Consider the following 23,313-nt stretch of genomic DNA (forward strand, 5'->3'; position numbering starts at 1 on the left):
TCACTTCCGCTAGCCAGCCTCAGCTGGTGGCAAGGAGCAGCGGGGCTTAGAAAGGAGAGACTACATGGTCTCCTAGTGTGCTTGTTCCCAAGTACAGATCAAGAGAAATCCATAGGCACCACGCAGCAGACATGCTGGGGGGCACTGGCAGTGCACAGTGATGTACTGAGCCAGCTGGGAAGGGAATAAAACCCGCCGCGTGGCAGGGCAGCTGGCGTGCCATTACTCCATGCACGGATGCACGGGCAGGTGTGGTTTAAAAAGCTGATGTGTCTGTATGGGCCATCTAAACCCAGGGTGTTTTTACACGCTCAGCTGGGCTCAGACAGTGCAGGGACAGCTGGCTTCATTCAGCCCAACCCCACGTACTTTACTTGACGGCCTAATGTGGCCGATGGAGGGTTGCGCTGCCACCACGGCATTCGCATCACACTGGTTCCCATGTTCTGACCTAGACAGCAACGGAAATGCTGTTTGGGAAGGCACCGAAACAGGACTGGCTTCGCTCTGCCAGCTTCAAGTCACACACACGGAGCAGGTCTGAGGTGCTGACTAGCGACCACAGCGTTTTTCCTCTTCGTCCTGTTGAGCCAATCCAGCTTTGAGGTCTGTTCCTTCTTGTGCATCAGCAAGAGAATCGTTTGCCCAGTTCCCATTACACTTGCGCAAACCCACTGACAGTACTGGACTCTGCACAGCCTGCACCAGCGGACGTGAGGCACAAGGAGCCCACTTTGGTGCTCACACCCCAGGGCAGTGTGTGGCGACAGCAGTCGAAGCCGTCTAACTTTTCAACTGCACAAATCTGACCTGCAGTGGAAGGGAACCCTCAGGCCATGGTGCCACTTTTACAGTCAGACAATCCACATTTCGAAGTTGGGCAGGGGGGAATAACAGGAGGGATGAGCAGAAACAGGACCTGTAGAGCCTAGACAAAGCATCTAAAGAGGAGCGGGGCCACCACCCAGTACTGAGGTGGTGTAACCAGCCGGGAAGGAGAGGAAAGTTTGGCTTTCATGTAGTAAAACTAGGAATGGGATGAAACCAAGCAAAGAAAAATTGAGGCGGAGTCTGAGGGAAAGCTTGCCAAGAGCAAGATCTCTGGGACAGAGGAATCCTCTCCCTGGGCGATCCCCAGTGCTTGGAGAGTTAGAACTGGACAGACCCCAGGGGAAGTGGCAGGGAGTCAGCCTGCCTGACCCTGGGATGGGCAAGGGAACTCGAAGGTCTTTGGTATCACTGCCTGGCACGAGGGAGGGCATGCCCCAGGCTCCTCACCTGCTGCAAGTCTGGATAGGGGACAGTCTCGCTCGCAAGCACTTGATGCGGTTGGCTGGTCAGAGAAGGCAGGGGCGGGAGCTTCTTCCAATGGGTCAGGTTGTTACTCAGCATTGCCAGTCGCGTGCTAGAGCCAGGGGAGAGCAGAGAGAGCCGGCAGTGAGCTCCCAGGGGGCAGAGGCCCCTGCAGTGCAGTCAGCCCCCCAGGATCGCGCAGAACTGAGTGCCCCTTCTGCAGGGCAACCCAAGGGAAAGGGGCACGGGTCACACCGAGTCTGACTGCACTCACACAATGCAGAACAGTCCCAGGAAGGGGATCGCTGGGGGGCATCGCATACCCAACCAGCCTTCCAGCTGTGGAGGGGGCCCACTTGTAGCCTCCCCATCTTTCCCTCAGACAGAGAACGCAGACATTATTCACGCAGGAGCAGTATTTAAACATCTCAGTGCCCGGCACATGAGGCCTGTCCTGAGGGCCAGCCAAGCACCCAGTTTATTAGGGTAGAGCTGGATGGCTCAGGGAACCTGGGGCCTTTTCCATCAGGAAGACGCCCAGTAGAGCTGGGCTTTAGCGGAAGTGGGTTGGACAGCGGTTGATGGAAGACGCAGTATCACAACACGCTGTAAAGGGGCCCAAGGCAGGCAGCCACTGCAACCTTTGGCTTCTTTGGCGTGAGGGGATGTGGTTGCTAGATGGGAGCAGACCCTCTCCCCCACTCCTCACGAGGTGCCACATCTCCTGTCACACATTAGGTTTTGCTGGCACGTTCAGATGCCTCCCCAGTACCTTAGGGCAGCCCCGCGACACGCAGCTGGGATTCCCTGGGCAGACACCCACTGCTCCCCACGGTGCCTCGGGAGCGAGTAACGGATGGAACACAGGGCGCATTACACCACCAGTTCTTGTGCCTACAACCGGGCAGCTCTGGATCCCCTTGCACAAAGCCCCAGTCACCCCGCACCGGGACAGTCCATTACCTGTATTGCCTAGCTCTGTCCATGTACTCATGCTGCTCCATTCCCTGGGAATCTGCAGCCGACACATCAATGATGTTACTGGGGAAAGATACAAGATGCAGATTTCGGCTGCCGTTAGTGGGTGGTTCTCGTCTCCTGCCCCCGCTCCCTGAGCCATCATGGCCCACCCACGCCCTTGGATCAAATACTCGCCAGTGCCAGGCACCACAGTTGGTGAATACCCTCCCCCTTGAAGATGGAGGCAGCAGCCCCACGCCCTGACATCCCTGATGTGGCAGGGGCACCTTGGTTCTATTAAGGGATGATGATCTAAGGGGGACGGTGACCTAAGCCCTGCGGTAAGTGGGCAAGTGGGATACTGGGAGGAAACACGAGGAGGGTGCAACAGGGGAGGCCTCCTGATTCATACTGAGAAAGCAGGGCAATCAGCTAGTTATCCTAGGTGCCTGTACACGAACGCAAGCACCCTGGGAAACAAGCAGGAAGAATTGGAAGTCCTGGCACAGTCAAGGAACTAGGATGTGACTGGAACAACAGAAACTGGATGGGGAAACGCACATGACTGGAGCAGTATCAGAGATAGGTATAAATCAGGGGTGGGCAAACTACGGCCCATGGGCCATGTCCGGCCCGTCAGGCCTTTTAATCTGGCCCATGAGCTCCAGCCGGGGAGCAGGGTCAGGGGCTTGCTGCGCTTCTCCCGGAAGCAGCGGCATGTCCCCGCTTCAGCTCCAACACATAGGGGCAGCCAGGGGGGGCTCTCCGCACGCTGCTTCCGCCTCAAGTGCTGCCCCCTGCAGCTCCCATGGCTGCAAACCACTGCTTCTGGGAGCTGCGGGGCTGGCGCCTGCAGACGGGACAGCGTGCAGAGCCGCCTGGCCACACCTGTGCATAGGGTTGGAAAAGGGACATGCCACTGCTTCTGGGAGCTGCTTGAGGCAAGCACCACCTGGAGCCTGTACCCCTGAATCCCGTACCCTGCATCCCAACTCCCTGCCTCAGCCCAGAGCCCCCTCCTGCCCTCTGAACCCCTCGGTCCCAGCCCGGATCACCCTCCTGCAACCCAAACACCCCAGCTTGCACAGATCCATCTCATCAGTTGGGGTGGGTCCTGTTTTGAGCAGGTGGTTGTACTAGATGACCTCTTGAGGTCTCTTCCAACCCTAATATTCTAAGATTCTATGAAGCTAAGTGTCTTCAAGTGGCATGGTACTGGCTGACTCGCAGTGAGACCCATTCCAGTTCATGAGCTCACTGCATGGATGCGTCACTGAGCTGACTGCACTTCTCACTAGCTCTGCAGTCAGACTCAGCCTGCAGCCCTCGATGGCTAAAGCAGCGCACTAGGAGTCAGGAGACCAGGGTTCTACTCCAGCCTCTGACACAGCCTAGTGCTGTAACCTTGGGCACGTCACTTAACCTCTGCCTCAGCTTCCCAACTGCAAAGTGGGGGCGATCCTTCTCTCTCCCTTACAAGGGTTGTGAGGAGTAAGTGCTTTGAGATCCTCAGATGGAAGGTGCTAAGGTATAGATGGGAAGTGACGAGCTCCCACTCTCTAGTTCCTTACTAAGAGGGAGCTCAGCACCAAGGCTCAGTCCCTGACATCCTCTTAACAGGGCTTCTCAGCCACCTGCAGCTAGTGCGGAAAGCAGAGGGATGCCTGTGCACTGATTTGGAGTCTGTGACCATATTACAGCCCTTGGCCCCTGCATTCCTACACTGGCGGCCTGCAGCACGGGGGTGGGGGTGCTTTAAACCCAGTGCAAGCTTTTGTTAGATCCAGGACCATCTTCAGATTCCCTCCATTTTACAGATGGGCAGGGAAGAATTAAGCAACTCGCCAAGGCCAGAGGGGCTCAGGGGTTCCTGACTCCCAGACCTGGTTAGTTCTCGCACCGTGGTCAGGACTGTAGAAGAGATTCACAGATCCAGGCCAGCACGACCATCCAGTCCAACCTCCTGCAGGAAGCGGGCCAGAGAATCCCACCCAGTGATTCCTGCAGAGAGCCTGCTCTTGGGGGGGGGGGGGGGGACCATGAGCGCCTGTGTGAACAGCACAGATCCAAGCTCAGCCACTCTGCTGCCTTATCCCCTCAGCTGGTCTCATGGTAGCTGGTGATCCAGCAAGTATACCCTGCTTACCAAGCAGAAATGGTCTAGAACCTTCAGTAACTACGCTCTGTAGCTATAAAATCCTCCAGCAGACACAGTGCGATGAGCCAAATCAGCCCTAGTTTTGTAGCCCACAATGGAGTCGTATTTGATGCATTGTCTACAGTTGTTGCTTTTGATGGTAAAGCACCTTGGAGACTACATTATAGCTAGACTGACACACAGATGGGCACCTCCGCTGGGTTAGAACTCCCTTCCGTACACTCAAGGAGCTCCGCAGCGGCAGCGAACCAGCGGAGCAGCGGGGACAGCAGAGCAGCTCACAGCAGGAGTTTGCCTGGGAGTTCGCCTGGAGTGAGCCCAGTGAGGCTTACATCTTGCCAACGTCTCTGAGGAAGCTCATAGTAGGTAGGTGATATGGAAGGGGGGGGTTCAGCTGTTGTGACCTGCACTGGATGTGCCATGTTTGTCTTTCTTCCACAGGACAGAAGCGACTTTGTCTGTACAAAGTGCAAGCTGGTCTCCATATTGGAAGAGAAGATTGAAGGTCTGGAGCAACAGGTAACGACCCTGCGTTGTATACGAGAGACTGAGGATTTTCTGGACCAAACTCAGGATAGCCTTCTAGGGGCACAAAGCTCTAAAGATATAGAGCAGGTTGCACAGAGGAGCCAAGAGGCCAGTGAAGAAGCTTGGCAACATGTGACCTCCAGAAGAGGTAAGCGGAATGTCCGGGTTCCAGTAACACAGACACAGGTAACTAACCGCTTTCATGTTCTCTCCACAGGTACCAATGCGGAGAGTGGACCAGATGATATGTCTGGGGGGAGAAAGCAGAAGGAGACCCCGCTGGTTGGGAGGCATGAGATGCGATGTCCTGAGGTTGGGGGTTCCACGACCACCACTCCCAAGAGGAGAAGGCGGGTGTTGGTGGTCGGGGACTCTCTCCTCCGGGGGACTGAGTCATCTATCTGCCGCCCTGACCGGGAAAACCGAGAAGTCTGCTGCTTGCCAGGGGCTAAGATTCGTGATGTGACGGAGAGACTGCCGAGACTCATCAAGCCCTCGGATCGCTACCCCTTCCTGCTTCTCCACGTGGGCACCAATGACACTGCCAAGAATGACCTTGAGCGGATCACTGCGGACTACGTGGCTCTGGGAAGAAGGATAAAGGAGTTGGAGGCGCAAGTGGTGTTCTCGTCCATCCTCCCCGTGGAAGGAAAAGGCCTGGGTAGGGACCGTCGAATCGTGGAGGTCAACGAATGGCTACGCAGGTGGTGTCGGAGAGAAGGCTTTGGATTCTTTGACCATGGGATGGTGTTCCATGAAGGAGGAGTGCTGGGCAGAGACGGGCTCCATCTTACGAAGAGAGGGAAGAACATCTTGCCAGCAGGCTGGCTAACCTAGTGAGGAGGGCTTTAAACTAGGTTCACCGGGGGAAGGAGACCAAAGCCCTGAGGTAAGTGGGAAAGCGGGATACCGGGAGGAAGCACAGGCAGGAAGGTCTGTGAGGGGAGGGCTCCTGCCTCATACTGGGAATGAGGGGCGATCAACAGGTTATCTCAAGTGCTTATATACAAATGCACAAAGCCTTGGAAACAAGCAGGGAGAACTGGAGGTCCTGGTGATGTCAAGGAATTATGACGTGATTGGAATAACAGAGACTTGGTGGGATAACTCACATGACTGGAGTACAGTCATGGATGGTTATAAACTGTTCAGGAAGGACAGGCAGGGCAGAAAAGGTGGGGGAGTAGCACTGTATGTAAGGGAGCAGTATGACTGCTCAGAGCTCCGGTACGAAACTGTGGAAAAACCTGAGTGTCTCTGGATTAAGTTTAGAAGTGTGTGCAACAAGAGTGATGTCATGGTGGGAGTCTGCTATAGACCACCGGACCAGGGGGATGAGGTGGATGAGGCTTTCTTCCGGCAACTCACGGAAGCTACTAGATCGCATGCCCTGATTCTCATGGGTGACTTTAATTTTCCTGATATCTGCTGGGAGAGCAATACAGCGGTGCATAGACAATCCAGGAAGTTTTTGGAAAGCGTAGGGGACAATTTCCTGGTGCAAGTGCTAGGTGAGCCAACTAGGGGGAGCGCTTTTCTTGACCTGCTGCTCACAAACCGGGTAGAATTAGTGGGGAAGCAAAAGTGGATGGGAATCTGGGAGGCAGTGACCATGAGTTGGTTGAGTTCAGGATCCTGACGCAGGGAAGAAAGGTAAGCAGCAGGATACGGACCCTGGACTTCAGGAAAGCAGACTTTGACTCCCTCAGGGAACAGATGGCCAGGATCCCCTGGGGGACTAACATGAAAGGGAAGGGAGTCCAGGAGAGCTGGCTGTATTTCAAGGAATCCCTGTTGAGGTTACAGGGACAAACCATCCCGATGAGTCGAAAGAATAGTAAATATGGCAGGCGACCAGCTTGGCTTAATGGTGAAATCTTAGCGGATCTTAAACATAAAAAAGAAGCTTACAAGAAGTGAAAGGTTGGACATATGACCAGGGAAGAGTATAAAAATATTGCTCGGGCATGTAGGAAAGATATCAGGAGGGCCAAATCGCACCTGGAGCTGCAGCTAGCAAGAGATGTCAAGAGTAACAAGAAGGGTTTCTTCAGGTATGTTGGCAACAAGAAGAAAGCCAAGGAAAGTGTGGGCCCCTTACTGAATGAGGGAGGCAAGCTAGTGACAGAGGATGTGGAAAAAGCTAATGTACTCAATGCTTTTTTTGCCTCTGTTTTCACTAACAAGGTCAGCTCCCAGACTGCTGTGCTGGGCATCACAAAATGGGGAAGAGATGGCCAGCCCTCTGTAGAGATAGAGGTGGTTAGGGACTATTTAGAAAAGCTGGACGTGCACAAGTCCATGGGGCCGGACGAATTGCATCCGAGAGTGCTGAGGGAATTGGCGGCTGTGATTGCAGAGCCCTTGGCCATTATCTTTGAAAACTCGTGGCGAACGGGGGAAGTCCCGGATGACTGGAAAAAGGCTAATGTAGTGCCCATCTTTAAAAAAGGGAAGAAGGAGGATCCTGGGAACTACAGGCCGGTCAGCCTCACCTCAGTCCCTGGAAAAATCATGGAGCAGGTCCTCAAAGAATCAATCCTGAAGCACTTAGAGGAGAGGAAAGTGATCAGGAACAGTCAGCATGGATTCACCAAGGGAAGGTCATGCCTGACTAATCTAATCGCCTTTTATGATGAGATTACTGTTCTGTGGATGAAGGGAAAGCAGTGGATGTACTGTTTCTTGACTTTAGCAAAGCTTTTGACACGGTCTCCCACAGCATTCTTGTCAGCAAGTTAAGGAAGTATGGGCTGGATGAATGCACTATAAGGTGGGTAGAAAGCTGGCTAGATTGTCGGGCTCAACGGGTAGTGATCAATGGCTCCATGTCTAGTTGGCAGCCGGTGTCAAGTGGAGTGCCCCAGGGGTCGGTCCTGGGGCCCGTTTTGTTCAATATCTTCATAAATGATCTGGAGGATGGTGTGGATTGCACTCTCAGCAAATTTGCGGATGATACTAAACTGGGAGGAGTGGTAGATACGCTGGAGGGGAGGGATAGGATACAGAAGGACCTAGACAAATTGGAAGATTGGGCCAAAAGAAATCTAATGAGGTTCAATAAGGATAAGTGCAGGGTCCTGCACTTAGGATGGAAGAATCCAATGCACCGCTACAGACTAGGGACCGAATGGCTCGGCAGCAGTTCTGCGGAAAAGGACCTAGGGGTGACAGTGGACGAGAAGCTGGATATGAGTCAGCAGTGTGCCCTTGTTGCCAAGAAGGCCAATGGCATTTTGGGATGTATAAGTAGGGGCATAGCGAGCAGATCGAGGGACGTGATCGTTCCCCTCTATTCGACACTGGTGAGGCCTCATCTGGAGTACTGTGTCCAGTTTTGGGCCCCACACTACAAGAAGGATGTGGATAAATTGGAAAGAGTACAGCGAAGGGCAACAAAAATGATTAGGGGTCTAGAGCACATGACTTATGAGGAGAGGCTGAGGGAGCTGGGATTGTTTAGTCTGCAGAAGAGAAGAATGAGGGGGGATTTGATAGCTGCTTTCAACTACCTGAAAGGGGGTTTCAAAGAGGATGGCTCTAGACTGTTCTCAATGGTAGCAGATGACAGAACGAGGAGTAATGGTCTCAAGTTGCAATGGGGGAGGTTTAGATTGGATATTAGGAAAAACTTTTTCACTAAGAGGGTGGTGAAACACTGGAATGCGTTACCTAGGGAGGTGGTAGAATCTCCTTCCTTAGAGGTTTTTAAGGTCAGGCTTGACAAAGCCCAGGCTAGGATGATTTAACTGGGACTTGGTCCTGCTTTGAGCAGGGGGTTGGACTAGATGACCTTCTGGGGTCCCTTCCAACCCTGATATTCTATGATTCTATGTTCAATAAATATGTCTGTTCTCTATTTGGGGGAAGACAGATGATGCAGATAATATACTGTCCATTCCACTAGTATCTCTGGAGGATGTTAAACCAGAAGCTACTAAAGACAGACATTTTTAAGTGAACTGCTCCAGATAACTTGCTTCTAAGAATTTTAAAAAGGTCTGGCTGAGGAGCTCGCTAGACCATTAATGTTGATTTTTCAGCAAGTCTTAGAGTACTGAGGAAGTTCTAGAAGACTGGAAGAAAGCTAATGTTGGGCCAATTTTTAAAAAGGGTAAATGGGATGACTTGGGTAATTATAGGCCTGTCAGCCTGACATCAGTCCTGAGTAAGATATTGGAGCAGTTGATACAGGACGCAATTAATTATGAACTGAAGGAGGGTAATGTAATTAATGCAAATCATCAGTTCAGGGAAAAATCTTGTCAAACTAATTTGATATAAAAAAATATTACAAAGTTGGTTGATAATAGCGTTGACATAACATACTTCGATTTCTGTAAGGCCTTTGACTTTGTGCCGCACGACATTTTGATTACAAAACTACATCAATATAAATTTGACATGGTACACATTCAATGGATTAGAAACTGCCTAGTTACATATTTTGAGACCTACTGGGGAATTGTCATTGAGCAGGTGCGTTGCAGTGGACAGTACTCCAGCTGAGGCTTCACTACTGCTGAGTAGAGAGGGACAACTACCTACTGTCTCTTACATACAACATTCAAGAATTACATTAGCCTTTTTTTGTAACTGAAACACATTGTTGACACATTCAATTTCTGATCCACCATAACCTTCTAGGATCCTTTTCAGCAGTACTACCACCTACCCAGCTATTCTCTGTTTTGTAGTTATGCATTTGATTGTTCCTCCCTACATGAAGTACTTTGCACTTGTCTTTACTCTATTTCCTCTTGTTGATTTCAGACCAATTCTGATTTGAGAAGGTCCTTTTGAATTCTAACCCTGTCCTGCAAAGTGCTTGCAACTCTTCCCAACTTGGTGTCATCTGGAAATTTTATAAGCATACACACTACTCAATTATTCAAGTCATCAATGCAAATATTGAGTAGTTCCAGGCCGATGACTGAACCCCATGAGACCTCACTAGATACCAGTCCTTCCATTTTGACAATGAACCACTGATAACTACTCTGAGTATGATCTTTCAACCAGTTGTGTCCCATATTATAGTAATTTCATCTAGACCACATTTCCCTAGACCACATTTCCCTAGTTTGCTTATGAAAATATCTTGTGGGGCCGTGTCAAAAGCCTTACTAAAATCAAGATGTATCACCACTACTGCTTCCCTCGCTATCCACTAGGCAAGTTACTCTGGCAAAGGAAGAAATTAGGTTAGCTTGGCATAATTTGTTCTTGACAAGTCCATGTTGGCTATTCCTTATAATCCTATTGTATTCTAGGTGCTTACAAATTGATTGTTTATTAAATTTGTTGCAGTATCTTTCCAGGTATTGAAGTTAGGCTGACCAATCTATAATCCTCCAGGTCATTTTTGTTCCTCTTTTTGAAAACCAGTACTATGTTTGCCTTCTTCCTGTCCTCTGGGATGTCACCCATCCTCCATGAGTCCTCAAAGATGATTGGCGATGGTTGTGAGATTGCTTCAGCTAGTTCCTTATGTACCCTATGGTGAATTCCATCAGGCCCTGCCGACATGAATACCTCTAACTTGTCTTTAACCTGTTCTTTCCCAGCCCAGTGCCCTATTCATCGGTCAATGCGACTTCCCCTATAGGTGTCAACCTCTCTCAGTCTCCCATTGGCTACATAGGGAAACCGAGCCACAGTGAGGTTAAGTGACATACTCAAGACCACACAAGTCAGTGGCAGAGGTGAGACCAGAACCTACAGTCCTGGCTCCAACCACCAGACCACACCATGCTAGGATGATGTGTCCTGACAGCATTTTGACACCAAACTAAGTGACCTGCCACAGAGGGACATGGGAGTAATGTCCAAGCACTCGGCCATCTGTTAACTTCAGGCTCCCTGACTCGGCAGAGGAAAGCACCTTGTTGGCACGTGCCCTGGCTGCTGCCAGAAGAGGCTCCTCCACCACTGCCCCACAAGCCAGCATACACCTCTACCCCACGAGCAGGGGTGTGACTCCACACTGTGACTTACGTGGCCGTCTTGGCAAGGATGGACGACAACATGGCCTGCTCATCAGTGCGGGCTGATGGGAGGCTGTGATAGTTTTGTTCAGCTCCATTTAACACCTTGTTCGGGGGGCTGACAGCAGGCTCCAGCAGCCGCTTTGTCTCCTCTTCCTGGTGAGGAGGAAGGGGAGTAGGAGAATCAGCTCTGGTTTCAGGGGAAACTCACCTGTTCCAGATGCAAGTAACAGCTTAGATCCCAAAGCAACCCTCCCAGAGCCACCTGAATGGGTTACTTTAAACAAAGGACCTTTATATATGGATTACATCGACCACTCCAACATGTCCAATGCCTCTCTCCTTGCCACCAGAATCATTTTGCCATCCTACCTCCTGCCGGGGCATTTTCTCTAGCAGCCGCCCAAGATCTGCTTCAGTGGCAGGAAGAAAGCTACCCTCATGCTCTCTGGGTACCTGAAGATCTTTACAATCCACACCAGTGCGACTGGAAAAAACAGGCTGCCCCCACTGCCAGTAATGAACCATGCAGTCCCCAGGGAGGTTCATCCACTCCAAGGCCTGATAAACACGGATCATCTTGTCCAGTGGTTCTCAACCCGTGGCCCAATCAGCACACAGCTTGTGGCCCATGTGACATCCTCCAGGCCATACAGGCAGTATATATAGTGTGTGGATGCAGCCCATGTAACTTAGGGAGCTGCATATGTGGCCCATAATGGTAAATAGGTTGAGAACCACGGATCTAGTTTGACTGCCTGCATAACACAGGCCAGGGAACTGCTCCCAAATAATCCCTAGAGCAGACCTTCTAGAAAAACAGCCTAGTCTTGATTTAACAACTGCCAGTGATGGCGAATACACCACGTACACCTTGGTAAACTGTTCCAATGGTTAATCACCCTCACTATAAATTATTATAAATTTATGCCTTATTTCCAGTCTGAATTTGTCTAGGAGGCTACAGGAGTGGTCGTGGCCAACCAGACGAGATGTTGCAGATGATCACTGCTTATCTAAGCCACTCAGGAGGGGCAGTGATCTGGAGTAACTCCTTTGTCTGCACGAGAAGAGGGTTTTGCCAGTATAAATACACCAACTCTTTTGCTGGGTCAATGCTAGCGCTTTCGCCTGGGTGAAGTGTTGCTTAAAAAAAAAAAATCACCCCTCTAACAGACATCACTGTATCAGCAATTGTAGACCCCGTCTTTCGATTTGAGGCGAAAGGTGTCAGCTGACAGCTCTGGAGACAAGTCCAGAACCCACAGCTCAGATACAGTATGGGCATCAAGAGAGCAAATCTCCCCATCCCCCGATTCAATGGATGTGTCCCCACCTGGACGGGGATCATCGACTTGTTTCACCTAAGCTAACAGATGGTTCTAACTTTCATTGAGCACCAGGACTGGGGGCTTATGAATGAAAAGCTCCACTAGCCCCACATCAGTCCAGTCCTTGCGCCAGCCACATTGCTGGCACCGATGCTGTTTCTATGAAAACCCTGTTGGAACAGACCAGCTGGTCAGGGAGTCCCAGCCTATACAGCGACAACCAAATCTGTAGCAGCCATATTCCCTTCTCCTGCTAGGCTCAGAGGGATGCAGTGCAGGAGTGATCTGGAAGCAGTATAGGGCTGCCAATTTCGGTTGGCTGTATTCCTGGAGCTTTCATCACAGGACAATCTTTAATTCAAGATTAATCTTTCATTCCTGGAGGGTTGGCAGCCCTAATAGTACAGGACCCAAGTTCCCTGTAAGCTGCACGGCCATGCAGCAGCCTTCTTCACGTCATGCAGTCGCTCAGAGAACCCACCCGAGGGACCTGCTGCAGCCAGGGGAGGGGTGCCCCTCTTCCGGCCCCAACCTAGCCTGGCCCCCAAGCTGCTGCAGCCAACCTAGCCTGACCCCCTGCCCTGACCCAGCCATGGCCGCGGCGTCCCTCCCCTGGCCCGCACCTGCCAGGAGAGGGGCGCCTATCCTGTGTCCCCAGCCCCAGAACTGCCACAGTGGGGAGAGGGACCTTGTCTCTCCCCCCCCCACCCCAGCCCAGGTGCTGTTGGGGGGGGTGGATCCTTTCTCCTTGACATAGCCCTGGAGCCCCCTCCTGCACCCAAACCCCTCATCCCCGGCCAGAGCCCTAACACCCCTGCACCCCAACAGCCAAGCCCCCTCCCACACTCTGAACCCCTCGGTCCTATCCCCACCGAATGAATTTTGTTATGTGCACCAATACGGAGGTGAGGCGTTACATATCGCTTCCATATTGGTGCGCATAACAAAATTCATTCTGCACATGGATGGGAAAAATTAGAGGGAATACTGTACAGGACCCAAGAGGAGGGGAAGGGAGAGGAGATCCCTCCCAGCATACAAAACCGCATCATAATCCCAGATCTTGCATTCGCCAATGAAAATGGCTCTAGGAAGCACAGACTGTCTCACATGGAGACATTTCCTCCTTCCTCTGACACTGCCTACGCAGGCAAACACTGATTTTAAAAAAATGTTTATTTCAATACTAAAAAATAACCCTAATTTACAATGTAAACTTGTTCAAAGCATTAAAAAAATATCCAAAAAACAGCACGTTTGCTGCCAAACTCAAACCACTGAACTGGTGGAAATCACTGGCGAAGCACCGGGAACCAGAGTTTGCTGAAGCATTAAACCAATTTTTGCAGCAGTCGCCACTTGTGGAGATGCAGAGAATATTCTCGTCAGTTCAGTTCATTCAACTAATGCAGTTCAATGACCAGTTCATTCAAAGTCCAGAAACCTATTGGGGACTGAAAAGGCAGAAAGCTTGTTTTCCCTCTGCCAATCTCAGAGGAGAAACAAGGTGTGAGAGATGAGACCTGCCAGTTATAAAAACTTGAACAGGGTGACCAGAAACAGTGAAATTCCATAACTACAGTTAATACCATATTTCCTTTCATTAAAAGGAGCTTTAAGTGCAAAAGATGTTTTGATACTTATTTTCCTCTTATGTATCCAGGACATTCAAAGTAGTTTTACTGAATACAAACAATTTGAAAATATTGTTTATGGAATTAACTGAATTCCAATTTCCATCCCAATGCAGCTCAACACAGAAAAAAATTTAAGTGTTATTCACTATCTTCTACTGTAATAGAGTAAAACTAGGACACTGAATAAACTGATAAAAAGAAAAGGAGGACTTGTGGCACCTTAGAGACTAACAAATTTATTTGAGTATAAGCTTTCATGAGCTACAGATCACTTCATCGGATGCATTCAGTGGAAAATACAGTGGGGAGGTTTATATACACACACACAGAGAACATGAAACAATGGGTGCTACCATACACACTGTAACCAGAGTGATTAGGAAAGGTGAGCTATTACCAGCAGGAGAGTGGGGGGGGGGGGGACCTTTTATAGTGATAATCAAGGTGGGCCATTTCCAGCAGTTTACAAGAACAGTAGGAGGGGAAACAAACAAGGAGAAATAGTTTTACTTTGTGTAATGACACATCCACTCCCAGTCTTTATTCAAGCCTAAGTTAATTGTATCCAGTTTATAAATTAATTCCAATTCAGCAGTCTCTCATTGGAGTCCGTTTTTGAAGTTTTTTTTGTTGAAGAATTGCCATTTTTAGGTCTGTGATCGAGTGACCAAAGAGATTGAAGTGTTCTCTGACTGGTTTTTGAATGTTATAATTCTTGACGTCTGATCTGTGTCCATTCATTCTTTTACATAGAGACTGTCCAGTTTGGCCAACGTACATGGCAGAGGGGCATTGCTGGCACATGATGGCATATATCACATTGGTAGATGCGCAGGTGAACGAGCCTCTGATAGTGTGGCTGATGTGATTAGGCCCTATGATGGTGTCCCCTGAGTAGATATGTGGGCACAGTTGGCAACAGGCTTTGTTGCAAGGATAGGCTCCTGGATTAGTGTTTTTGTTGTGTGATTGCTGGCGAGTATTTGCTTCAGGTTGGGGGCACTGTCTGTAAGCAAGGACTGGCCTGTCTCCCAAGATCTGTGAGAGTGATGGGTCATCCTTCAGGATAGGTTGTAGATCCTTGATAATGCGCTGGAGAGGTTTTAGTTAGGGGCTGAAGGTGATGGCTAGTGGCGTTCTGTTATTTTCTTTGTTGGGCCTGTCCTGTAGTAGGTAATTTCTAGCTCTGTCAGTCTGTTTCTTCACTTCAGCAGGTGGGTATCGTAGTTGTAAGAACGCTTGATAGAGATCTTGTAGGTGTTTGTCTCTGTCTGGGGTTGGAGCAAATGCAGTTGTATCGTAGAGCTTGGCTGTAGACAATAGATCGTGTGGTGTGATCTGGATGAAAGCTGGAGGCATGTAGGCAAGTATAGCGGTCAAGCTGGTTTCTGGCATAGGGTGGTGTTTATGTGACCATCGCTTATTAGCACCGTAGTGTCCAGGAAATGGATCTCTTGTGTGGACTGGTCCAGGCTGAGGTTGATGGTGGGATGGACATTGTTGAAATTATGGTGGAATTCCTCAAGGGCTTCTTTTCCATGGGTCCAGATGATGAAGATGTCATCAAGATAACGCAAATAGAGTAGGGGCATTAGGGGACGAGAGCTGAGGAAGCGTTGTTCTAAGTCAGCCATAAAAATGTTGGCATACTGTGGGGCCAGGCAGGTACCCATAGCAGTGCCGCAGATTTGAAGGTATACATTATCCCCAAATGTGAAATAGTTATGGGTGAGGACAAAGTCACAAAGTTCAGCCACCAGGTTTGCCGGGACATTATCGGGGATATTGTTCCTGATTGCTTGTAGTCCATCTTTGTGTGGAATGTTGGTGTAGAGGCTTCTACATCCATAGTGGCCAGGATGGTGTTTTTAGGAAGATCACCAATGGATTGTAGTTTCCTCAGGAAGTCAGTGGTGTCTCGAAGATAGCTGGGAGTGGTGGTAGCGTAGGGCTTGAGGAGGGAATCTACATAGCCAGACAATCCTGCTGTCAGGGTGCCAATGCCTGAGATGATGGGGCATCCAGGATTTCCAGGTTTATGGATCTTGGGTAGCAGATAGAATACCCCAGGTCGGGGTTCCAGGGGTGTGTCTGTGCGGATTTATTCTTGTGCTTTTCAGGGAGTTTCTTGAGCAGATGGTGTAGTTTCTTTTGGTAACCCTCAGTGGGATCAGAGGGTAAACTGATGTTAAGCTACATAACTGCTTAAATAAGCGTGTCGAGAGAGTATAGCAAAAAGTACCAAGTTCTACCAGTCAACAAGAATCAGCCTCTTGGCAAAAAACTCAAAAATACAAAAGAAAAGCAAGATTCAAATTGATGATTTAAAAAGTTTCCTGCTTGTTGATTTACGTGAATCCACCCTGTTTCTAGGGCTCATTCTAGCTTGGATACAGAACAGTGTGCCCCACCAGTAGGCATGACTAGGGGCTGGCTCCCCAAACATATCCAGAAGCTGAGTAGGCGGTTCCCCGAAGTGAGGCCTTTAGGGAACACAACTGCTCAAGTCTCTCTGCTAACCTGTGAAGGTTTGACAGCAGCCGTGTTTGGTGAGAGTCCCGGTTACATCACCTGCTTCCCCACATGGGCCAGCAGTTATTTAAAGAAATGACAAGTCTTCTGTCAGCTGCTCCGGAGTGATTGTGCAGTCAAGAACAGCATGCCTGCTCTCTGCTACTTTGTTTTACTCTGATTGGTGCCAGCCCATCACTCTCAATTAGAACCGACTCATTAAAATGTAAAGACTCCCCAACCCACCAACAGCACCAGCCCAATAAGCAGTGAACCAAGAGCCTCCCTTTCCTGCTATCCCTGCAGCCACCCCTGCCAGGTCAGCCTTGCAGCCTGTGGAGAGCGCATCCCAGGGCCAGCAGGTGGGGACCCCTCCCCAGAGTTCCTCCACTGATTCAAATGGGGAAGTATCCCCCAGGGAGGGGGGGCCTCACTTGTTGGCCGATCCAAGGCCTATCGCAGCAAGGAATGCAGCTAGTCGGAGTAGCCACTCCTGGATTTAACAGGCTGTCTCAGAACCCTGTAATTCTTAAGCACATAAGCAGATCACACAGTTAAGCAAACGTACCCATATATCTGAGAGAAGCCTACGTATACGCAAGGGAATGCATGGTGGGAATCTGAACCAGGACAGTTATGGGCAATAAAACAGCCCTGTCTAGACTGGGGAAAAGGATTGTCCTAGGGTCAGCCATGACCAGATAACACATTTTAGGATGTTCAACTACTTACACCAGTTGTAAAGGAGTGTTTTAAAAGGGCTAGTTAACATGGTGGATGGTCTAGATAATAGTCCTGCCTTGAGTGCAGGGGATGGGACCTCAAGAGATCTTCAAGGTCATTTCAGTCCTACAATTCTATGTTTTAAACATGACTGATTTCCTTAGTCTAGGCAGGGCTTCCGACATTACACTGCAGAGAGTTTAGATGGTCAAGAGCATCTTTCTAAGGCAAGGCATGGAGACAGCTGAAAGAAGGCTGGATAAAGCCCTTGCTAGTATCCAGCGAGGCCATTCCTGCAGTCAGCACGGGGCAGAACAGGCAATTGTACTGCTGGTGTCAAATTAATCTGATTAAACAGAGACCAGTGCACAATCACAGAACAATTCCACTCAGAGGATGGGAGGGATTAGACGTGTACCTCGCCCCGCAAAAACAACAAGAAGCCAGGAGACATCCAGCTAGAAGCACTGGTAAGCTCTGAAGAGCATATGGAATTTGGGGTGAGACACTAACGTGTAATTAGGAGTAGAGGAAAAACTGAAGAAAGGGAAATGTAAAGCATGCGTCAGCCTGAGCTCCAAGACTGCGGAAGAAGAAACTGGAGAGCAGACTGCATGGAGCAATCCGGCACTCGCTGGGAGATGCCCCAATGGGCTTTTTCCACTTCTAACTTAATAGTTCACATCCAGCAGCACCAACAATTTAGCTACCGGCCCCTTGGGTCCATCTACCCCGGGAGTTGGGCAGCCTGGGATGGGACTGCCCCACATCTAGGTTCTGATGATCTTGTTGAAGCAAGCCAGGTTAATCAGCAGCAACTGGGCCTGTGGACAGATGTCCCACCCCTAGCAAGGGGAGAAGGGGAGCGGTAAGGACACAGTACATTCCACCGAGGATGAGCCAAGACCACCAAAAGGAGAGGCACAACCTGCTCGTCAGGATTTTTATTACCTCAGGCCTCACGCCAAGCTTCCCCAGGTCTCTGGGGACGGAAATAAAACACCAGAGTGGGTCAGACTACATGCTGCCGTTCTAACTGGAAACAGACATCTCACTCCTCTGCCTCGAGAGCCGTTGGGGCAGAGCGGCGCACACCCGCTAGCAAGCGGATCACGGGCTTCAGAAAAGGCCACTCAGCACTGGGAAGAGACACTGACCCCAAGCTGCTCCTGTGGAATGCAATCCAAGCCTTTTTGCCAGTGCTGATTGTGGTCTGATTTGTTCAACAGCCCGTCAAATCTGATGCAGCAAAATTTTCCTTCCTCACTGTGTTCAGATCTGGGAGGGGGAAATCTCCCCCTCCCCTGGCAGACAGAGAGACCGACAGTGTAGTAACCACACCCCCAGTTTCTTCCTCCACCAACTTGGAGCTCAGTGCCCACACAAACCATCCTTCACTCCCAGATCTCAGGCCTCACTGGGATCAGGCCTGTTGCTTGGGGCTAGGAGACTGACTGCTGGGTGAGGAAAGGGAGGTAAGTGAGGGAGGGATTAAGCAAAGGGCAGGGATCAAACATAGCTAGGGGCTAACTCAGGGAGGGAAGCCAAAAGCCCTGGGAGCCCAGCAACTGAGCCTGCAGCTGCTAGACAGCATGGCTGGGGTTGGGGAAGGAGAAGAGTGAAAAGGAGACTGCCCGGGCAGTGGCAGCAGCAAGGGGAGCCAGGTGCAGCATTCACAGCACCTGGGGCAGCAGCACCCTCTCCCCAGGAGCTCAGAGGCAGAACAGGCAGCCACCACGGGAACAATCGGGATGTCAGTGAGGCAGCCCCTCCGCCCAGAACGGACACCTGGGTGATCCTCAGCAACAGGCTGGACCTGTTGTGTTCTGAGGGCAGGGAAGCTGGACAAGATCACCCATCTGTTTTTCCTTCCCTGCTCTCCTGTAAGACCTCCTCTAACCTCCCCGGGGGCCATCCAGCTCTCACCTGGCTTCCTCGGGCGCCATCTACACAAACTAGATCAGTTTCTAAACCAACTGGCGCAGTTGCTCTGTGGAGCTAATTTTCTGCACCTCAGTCTCTGCTCCAGAGGAGTGCTCAGGTTTCCTCTCTCCGCAGTTTCAATCTTGTTAGCGTAAGACAGCCGGGAGCACCTCGAGGGCTCACGCTGGCACTATCCCAGCCTCCTTCCCCAGGGAGCTCTGCCTTCAGAAAGGGCCTTTTCTGCAGTCACTAGATGACCCAGCTCCTGCCCCGTGGCTTTGGCTGGGAAGGGTCCCTGGGAGGTCATTGCCGGGGGGCTCATTACGCATGTTTCTCACCACTGACACAGATAAGTCCCATTCACTGTGCCCTAAATTATACATACAGGTGATCTCCGGCTCAGGGCTTGGAAAAGCCAATTGCCAGTATGAGACACACACCCTTCCCCCCCCCCCGCTCCCCCGGGGACAAGGCAGAAAGCTCCTCCAGTGGCTAGAAGTATGCAGAAATTCAGACATATCAGACAATGACTAGCCAAAGGCAGATAGGAGATGGAGCCCAGGGAAAGCGCCCTCCTAGAAATTCCAGCACCCTTCTCCCCAGCAGCTGACTAACACGTGAGCCCTGCTGAATTGCAATTAAAGTGCAGACTTCCCAGGTGAAGTATTGCCTAGATGGGCCACAAGGGAGTGCTTGCACTTCTCTAAAAACGCAGCACAGCTTCCCTGATTTTAGGTGTCCCAGGCCAGTGGTTTTCAAACTTTTCTTCTGAGGACCCAGTTGAAGAAAACTGTTGATGCCTGCGACCCACCGGAGCTGGGGATGAGGGGCTTGGGGTGTGGGAGGGGCTCAGGCAGAGGGTTGGAGTGTGGGGCTGAGGGCTGCAGGGTGGGACTGGGAATGAGGTTCAAGGTGTGGGAGGGGGCTCTGCGTTGGGGGTCAGAGTGCAGGAGGGGGTCAGAGCTCTGGGCTGGGGGTGCAGGCTCTGCGGTAGAGCTGGGGATGAGGGGTTTGGGGTGCAAGAAGGGGTTCCAGGTTTGGGGGCTCAGGGCTGGGGCTTGGACTTTCCTGTGGTGGCTCCCGGTCAGCGGTGCAGCCGGGGTGCACCACAAACCGTGCTGCACCCCAGAAGCGGCCAACTGCGGGTCTGGCTCCTCGGGTGGAGGCACACAAGCGGCTCCACCCGACTCTCGCCTGCAGGCACAGTCCCCCAGGTTTCCATTGGCCAGTTGCTGGCCAATGTGAGTGCGGAGCTGGTGCTCGGGGCAGGGACCCGTGGCCCCCCTGCCTATAAGCCGGACCCACTGCTGGCTGCTTCCGGAGTGCAGCGCAGTGTCAGAACAGGTAGGCACTAGCCTGCCTTAGCCAGGCAGCACCGCCAACGGGATTTTTAATGTCCTGGTCAGCGGTGCTGACCAGAGCAAGGCAAGCCAGCGCCTTACGTGCCGCGACCCACAGTTTGAAAACCACTGTCCTAGAACAGGGGTTCTCAACCTTTTTCTTTCTGAGCCCCCCCACCCAACATTGCTCAGGCTTTGGCTTCAGCCCCAGGTGGTGGGGCTCAGGGACCTGTGGGGCTTCGGCTTTCCGCTCTGGGCCGCAGCGAGTATAATGCTGGCCCTGCTTGGAGGGCCTCCTGAAACCTACTCAAGGCCTCCCAGGGGCCCCAGACCCCTGGTTGAGAACTGCTGTCCAAGAATTTGGATCTCCGTTTTTAACTGAATCTCAGCTGAAAAATAAAAGCTGTTCACATTGGACAGAGAGCTACTGAACTCCATGACTCTCCGCTGAACCAGCGACAGAAAGGCAGATGTACCTCTAACTCCTTTACCTGTGGAACTCCCTGCCACAGGATGAAGAGCCCAATACCGCAGCTGGAGAATTTAATGTCTTCTATATAATATGTTTCAGAGTAGCAGCCGTGTTAGTCTGTATCCACAAAAAGAAAATGAGGACTTGCGGCACCTTAGAGACTAACAAATTTATTTGAGCATAAGCTTTTGTGAGCTACAGCTCGCTTCATCAGATGCATCCGATGAAGTGAGCTGTAGCTCACGAAAGCTTATGCTCAAATAAATTTGTTAGTCTCTAAGGTGCCACAAGTCCTCCTTTCTATATGGTCAGCATAAATAATATCCAGGGGTGAACATTCTCCTCTCCCTTCCCCACCTGGTAGCATGGTATTGCATTATATTCTCACACCCTCCACCTCTTTAAGGCTCAGGGGATACTGCTGCAGATGGATTCATAGTGTAAATTGGAAAAATCAAATCCCACAGTCAAGCTGTAAGAAGAATATCCATTTTCAGATTTATGATAGCTCACTATAGCATCGACTAGCCTTGCTTCAAACTTTGTATTTTTCCCTTCCCCTCCAGCTTCTTGCTAGCTACTAGCAGCAGTATCTGCCCACCGCCAGCAGCACCACTGCATTGGCATTCGTTCAGGATTGGCCCTGCAGAAGCAAGCAACTACCACAGGGCACCTCATTACCAGGAAAACACTGACAAATTGCAGAAGAGCGCCTACGTGATCAGAGAGCAGGAGGGACCATAGGAAGGAAGGTGAAGCTAGCTAAACACATCAGCTTGGCTGAGCAATGTCTAAGGGAGAAAGAGGCAAGTAGCTAAGAGGTGTAGACACCAAGGAGCGGGGAAGTCAGTGGAACTTGGGTAACATGAGGGATGAGGTCAGAGGGGGAATTCACGCTGTAGGGATCAGTCCTGCATTTGCAGGGAGTTGGACCAGATGAACTGTTAGATCCTTTTCTGCTCCAATTCCCATGAGTCAGTTTCCTCCAGCCTGGAGGTTGGACTGACTTCTGCATTCAATTCAAATTTCCAAGAACCTGACAGATGGAAAAGGAAGATTCTGAGCCATCAGGCAGCCAAGTGCAGGCTCCTGCAGAGTATCAGCTGTCAAGCTACTACGGACAAACGCATCAGCAACTCTTCACCATCACATCCCCCATCTTCAGGCCGGCAGGGGATTCTCCCTTGGCTAGGCAGGCTCACAGCAACGTCCACAGGCAGCATCCCCGCGTGAGGAGGAAACAGCACCACCTTAGCACAGCAATGGGCGCGTTAGAAATCCCTGGTCCGGAGCAGTCAGTGGATGATTAGAGGCCTGCAGCATCAGAGGAGCTGGCCAGCCCCCAAGGCCAAGCTTCCACAGCGGAGCCCACCTTAGGAAGCGGGTTTGAAGCAATCATACCCCCCACTAGACCTACCCATCTTATCTCAGACCTCCTTTGTGCCTTCATAACTAGGCTTTCCTCTTCCTCACTTGTGAAACACTGGTGTAGCTCTTCATAGCACGCTCCTCCCTCTCCTTCCTCCCATGCTCAGCTGAGCTGTGAAAGAGCTTACCGTAAAGTGCCAGTGGCCCTTGAGATAGGCCTGGGACAGCTCACACTTCAGAGCTCGTTTCAGGCCTTCTGCAAACCCAGGAAGACGTCTGTAACGCTCACCTCACAGTTTGGAGAGGTTTTGCCCAGCCAGAGATTGGTTTGTTTTAGAGATGAAGGCTGGGAGTCTGAAGAACAACAGAGAATTCTGTCGACACCTGCTTGGCTAGTCCCCTACACCTGTTTACACCCTTAGTTCACGGGTGGTGCCGTATTTTCCATTAGGTACCTGTGGGATCAATGCATCTTACACTTAGTCCCCAGCATCCCAGTGCGAACAGTTCCAATGAGATTGCATTCAGGTCTGGACAACGCCAGAAAGAGTGACAGAGAGGAGAACAAGGTGATTAAGGGAGAGGCTAGTTTATGAGGGATTAAAGACTAAAGGCCAGATCCACGAAAGCTTTGCCATTTCCTTCAATGGGAGAAGGAGCCAGACATAAGTGCACACAGCTTGGCTAAATGAGAAGGCGCGGGGGGGGGTGTCTGCCGTGGTTTCACATGATAAATGCAAAACAACTATTTGAACGGTGTAAACCCCAGGAGGGACAGGAATGCAGAGACACCTGGGGTTACAACCCCAGACTAAAGCTGCCATGGGAAGTTCTACTCATCCATTTATCTGGCACGTCTGACTCAGCCAATCAACTAAGCTGCCTTGACTTTTAATCACAGCAAAGGGTAAGTGCCTGGCCGGATACATTTCCATAGTGATTCCTCAGGGCTAAAAGAATGACATGAAAGAAGATTTAGGCTGAATGTCAAGGAGAGCCTTCCTAAGGATGAGATCTGGTCAGCTGGACACTAGTGTCCTAGGTGAAGCCGTGACAACTCCATTGCTTGAGACAATTGAATT

At 50.8% G+C, this 23,313-nt stretch overlaps 1 protein-coding gene across 1 annotated transcript in view; it reads right to left on the minus strand.

The window, feature by feature from the left end:
• LAMTOR1 (late endosomal/lysosomal adaptor, MAPK and MTOR activator 1) overlaps nucleotides 1-23,313 on the minus strand; it is a 30,155-nt gene that overhangs the window by 2,933 nt on the left and 3,909 nt on the right. Inside the window, exons 2-4 of the mRNA XM_038414092.2 lie at nucleotides 10,937-11,082; nucleotides 2,257-2,334; nucleotides 1,279-1,405 (exon numbers count right to left, since the gene is read on the minus strand). Coding sequence (XP_038270020.1) covers nucleotides 1,279-1,405; nucleotides 2,257-2,334; nucleotides 10,937-11,082 — 351 coding nt within the window. The remainder of the gene's footprint in view (nucleotides 1-1,278; nucleotides 1,406-2,256; nucleotides 2,335-10,936; nucleotides 11,083-23,313) is intronic.

The sequence above is a fragment of the Dermochelys coriacea genome, chromosome 1 (assembly GCF_009764565.3).
Source record: "Dermochelys coriacea isolate rDerCor1 chromosome 1, rDerCor1.pri.v4, whole genome shotgun sequence".
In the NCBI taxonomy this organism is placed as follows: Eukaryota; Metazoa; Chordata; order Testudines; family Dermochelyidae; genus Dermochelys; species Dermochelys coriacea.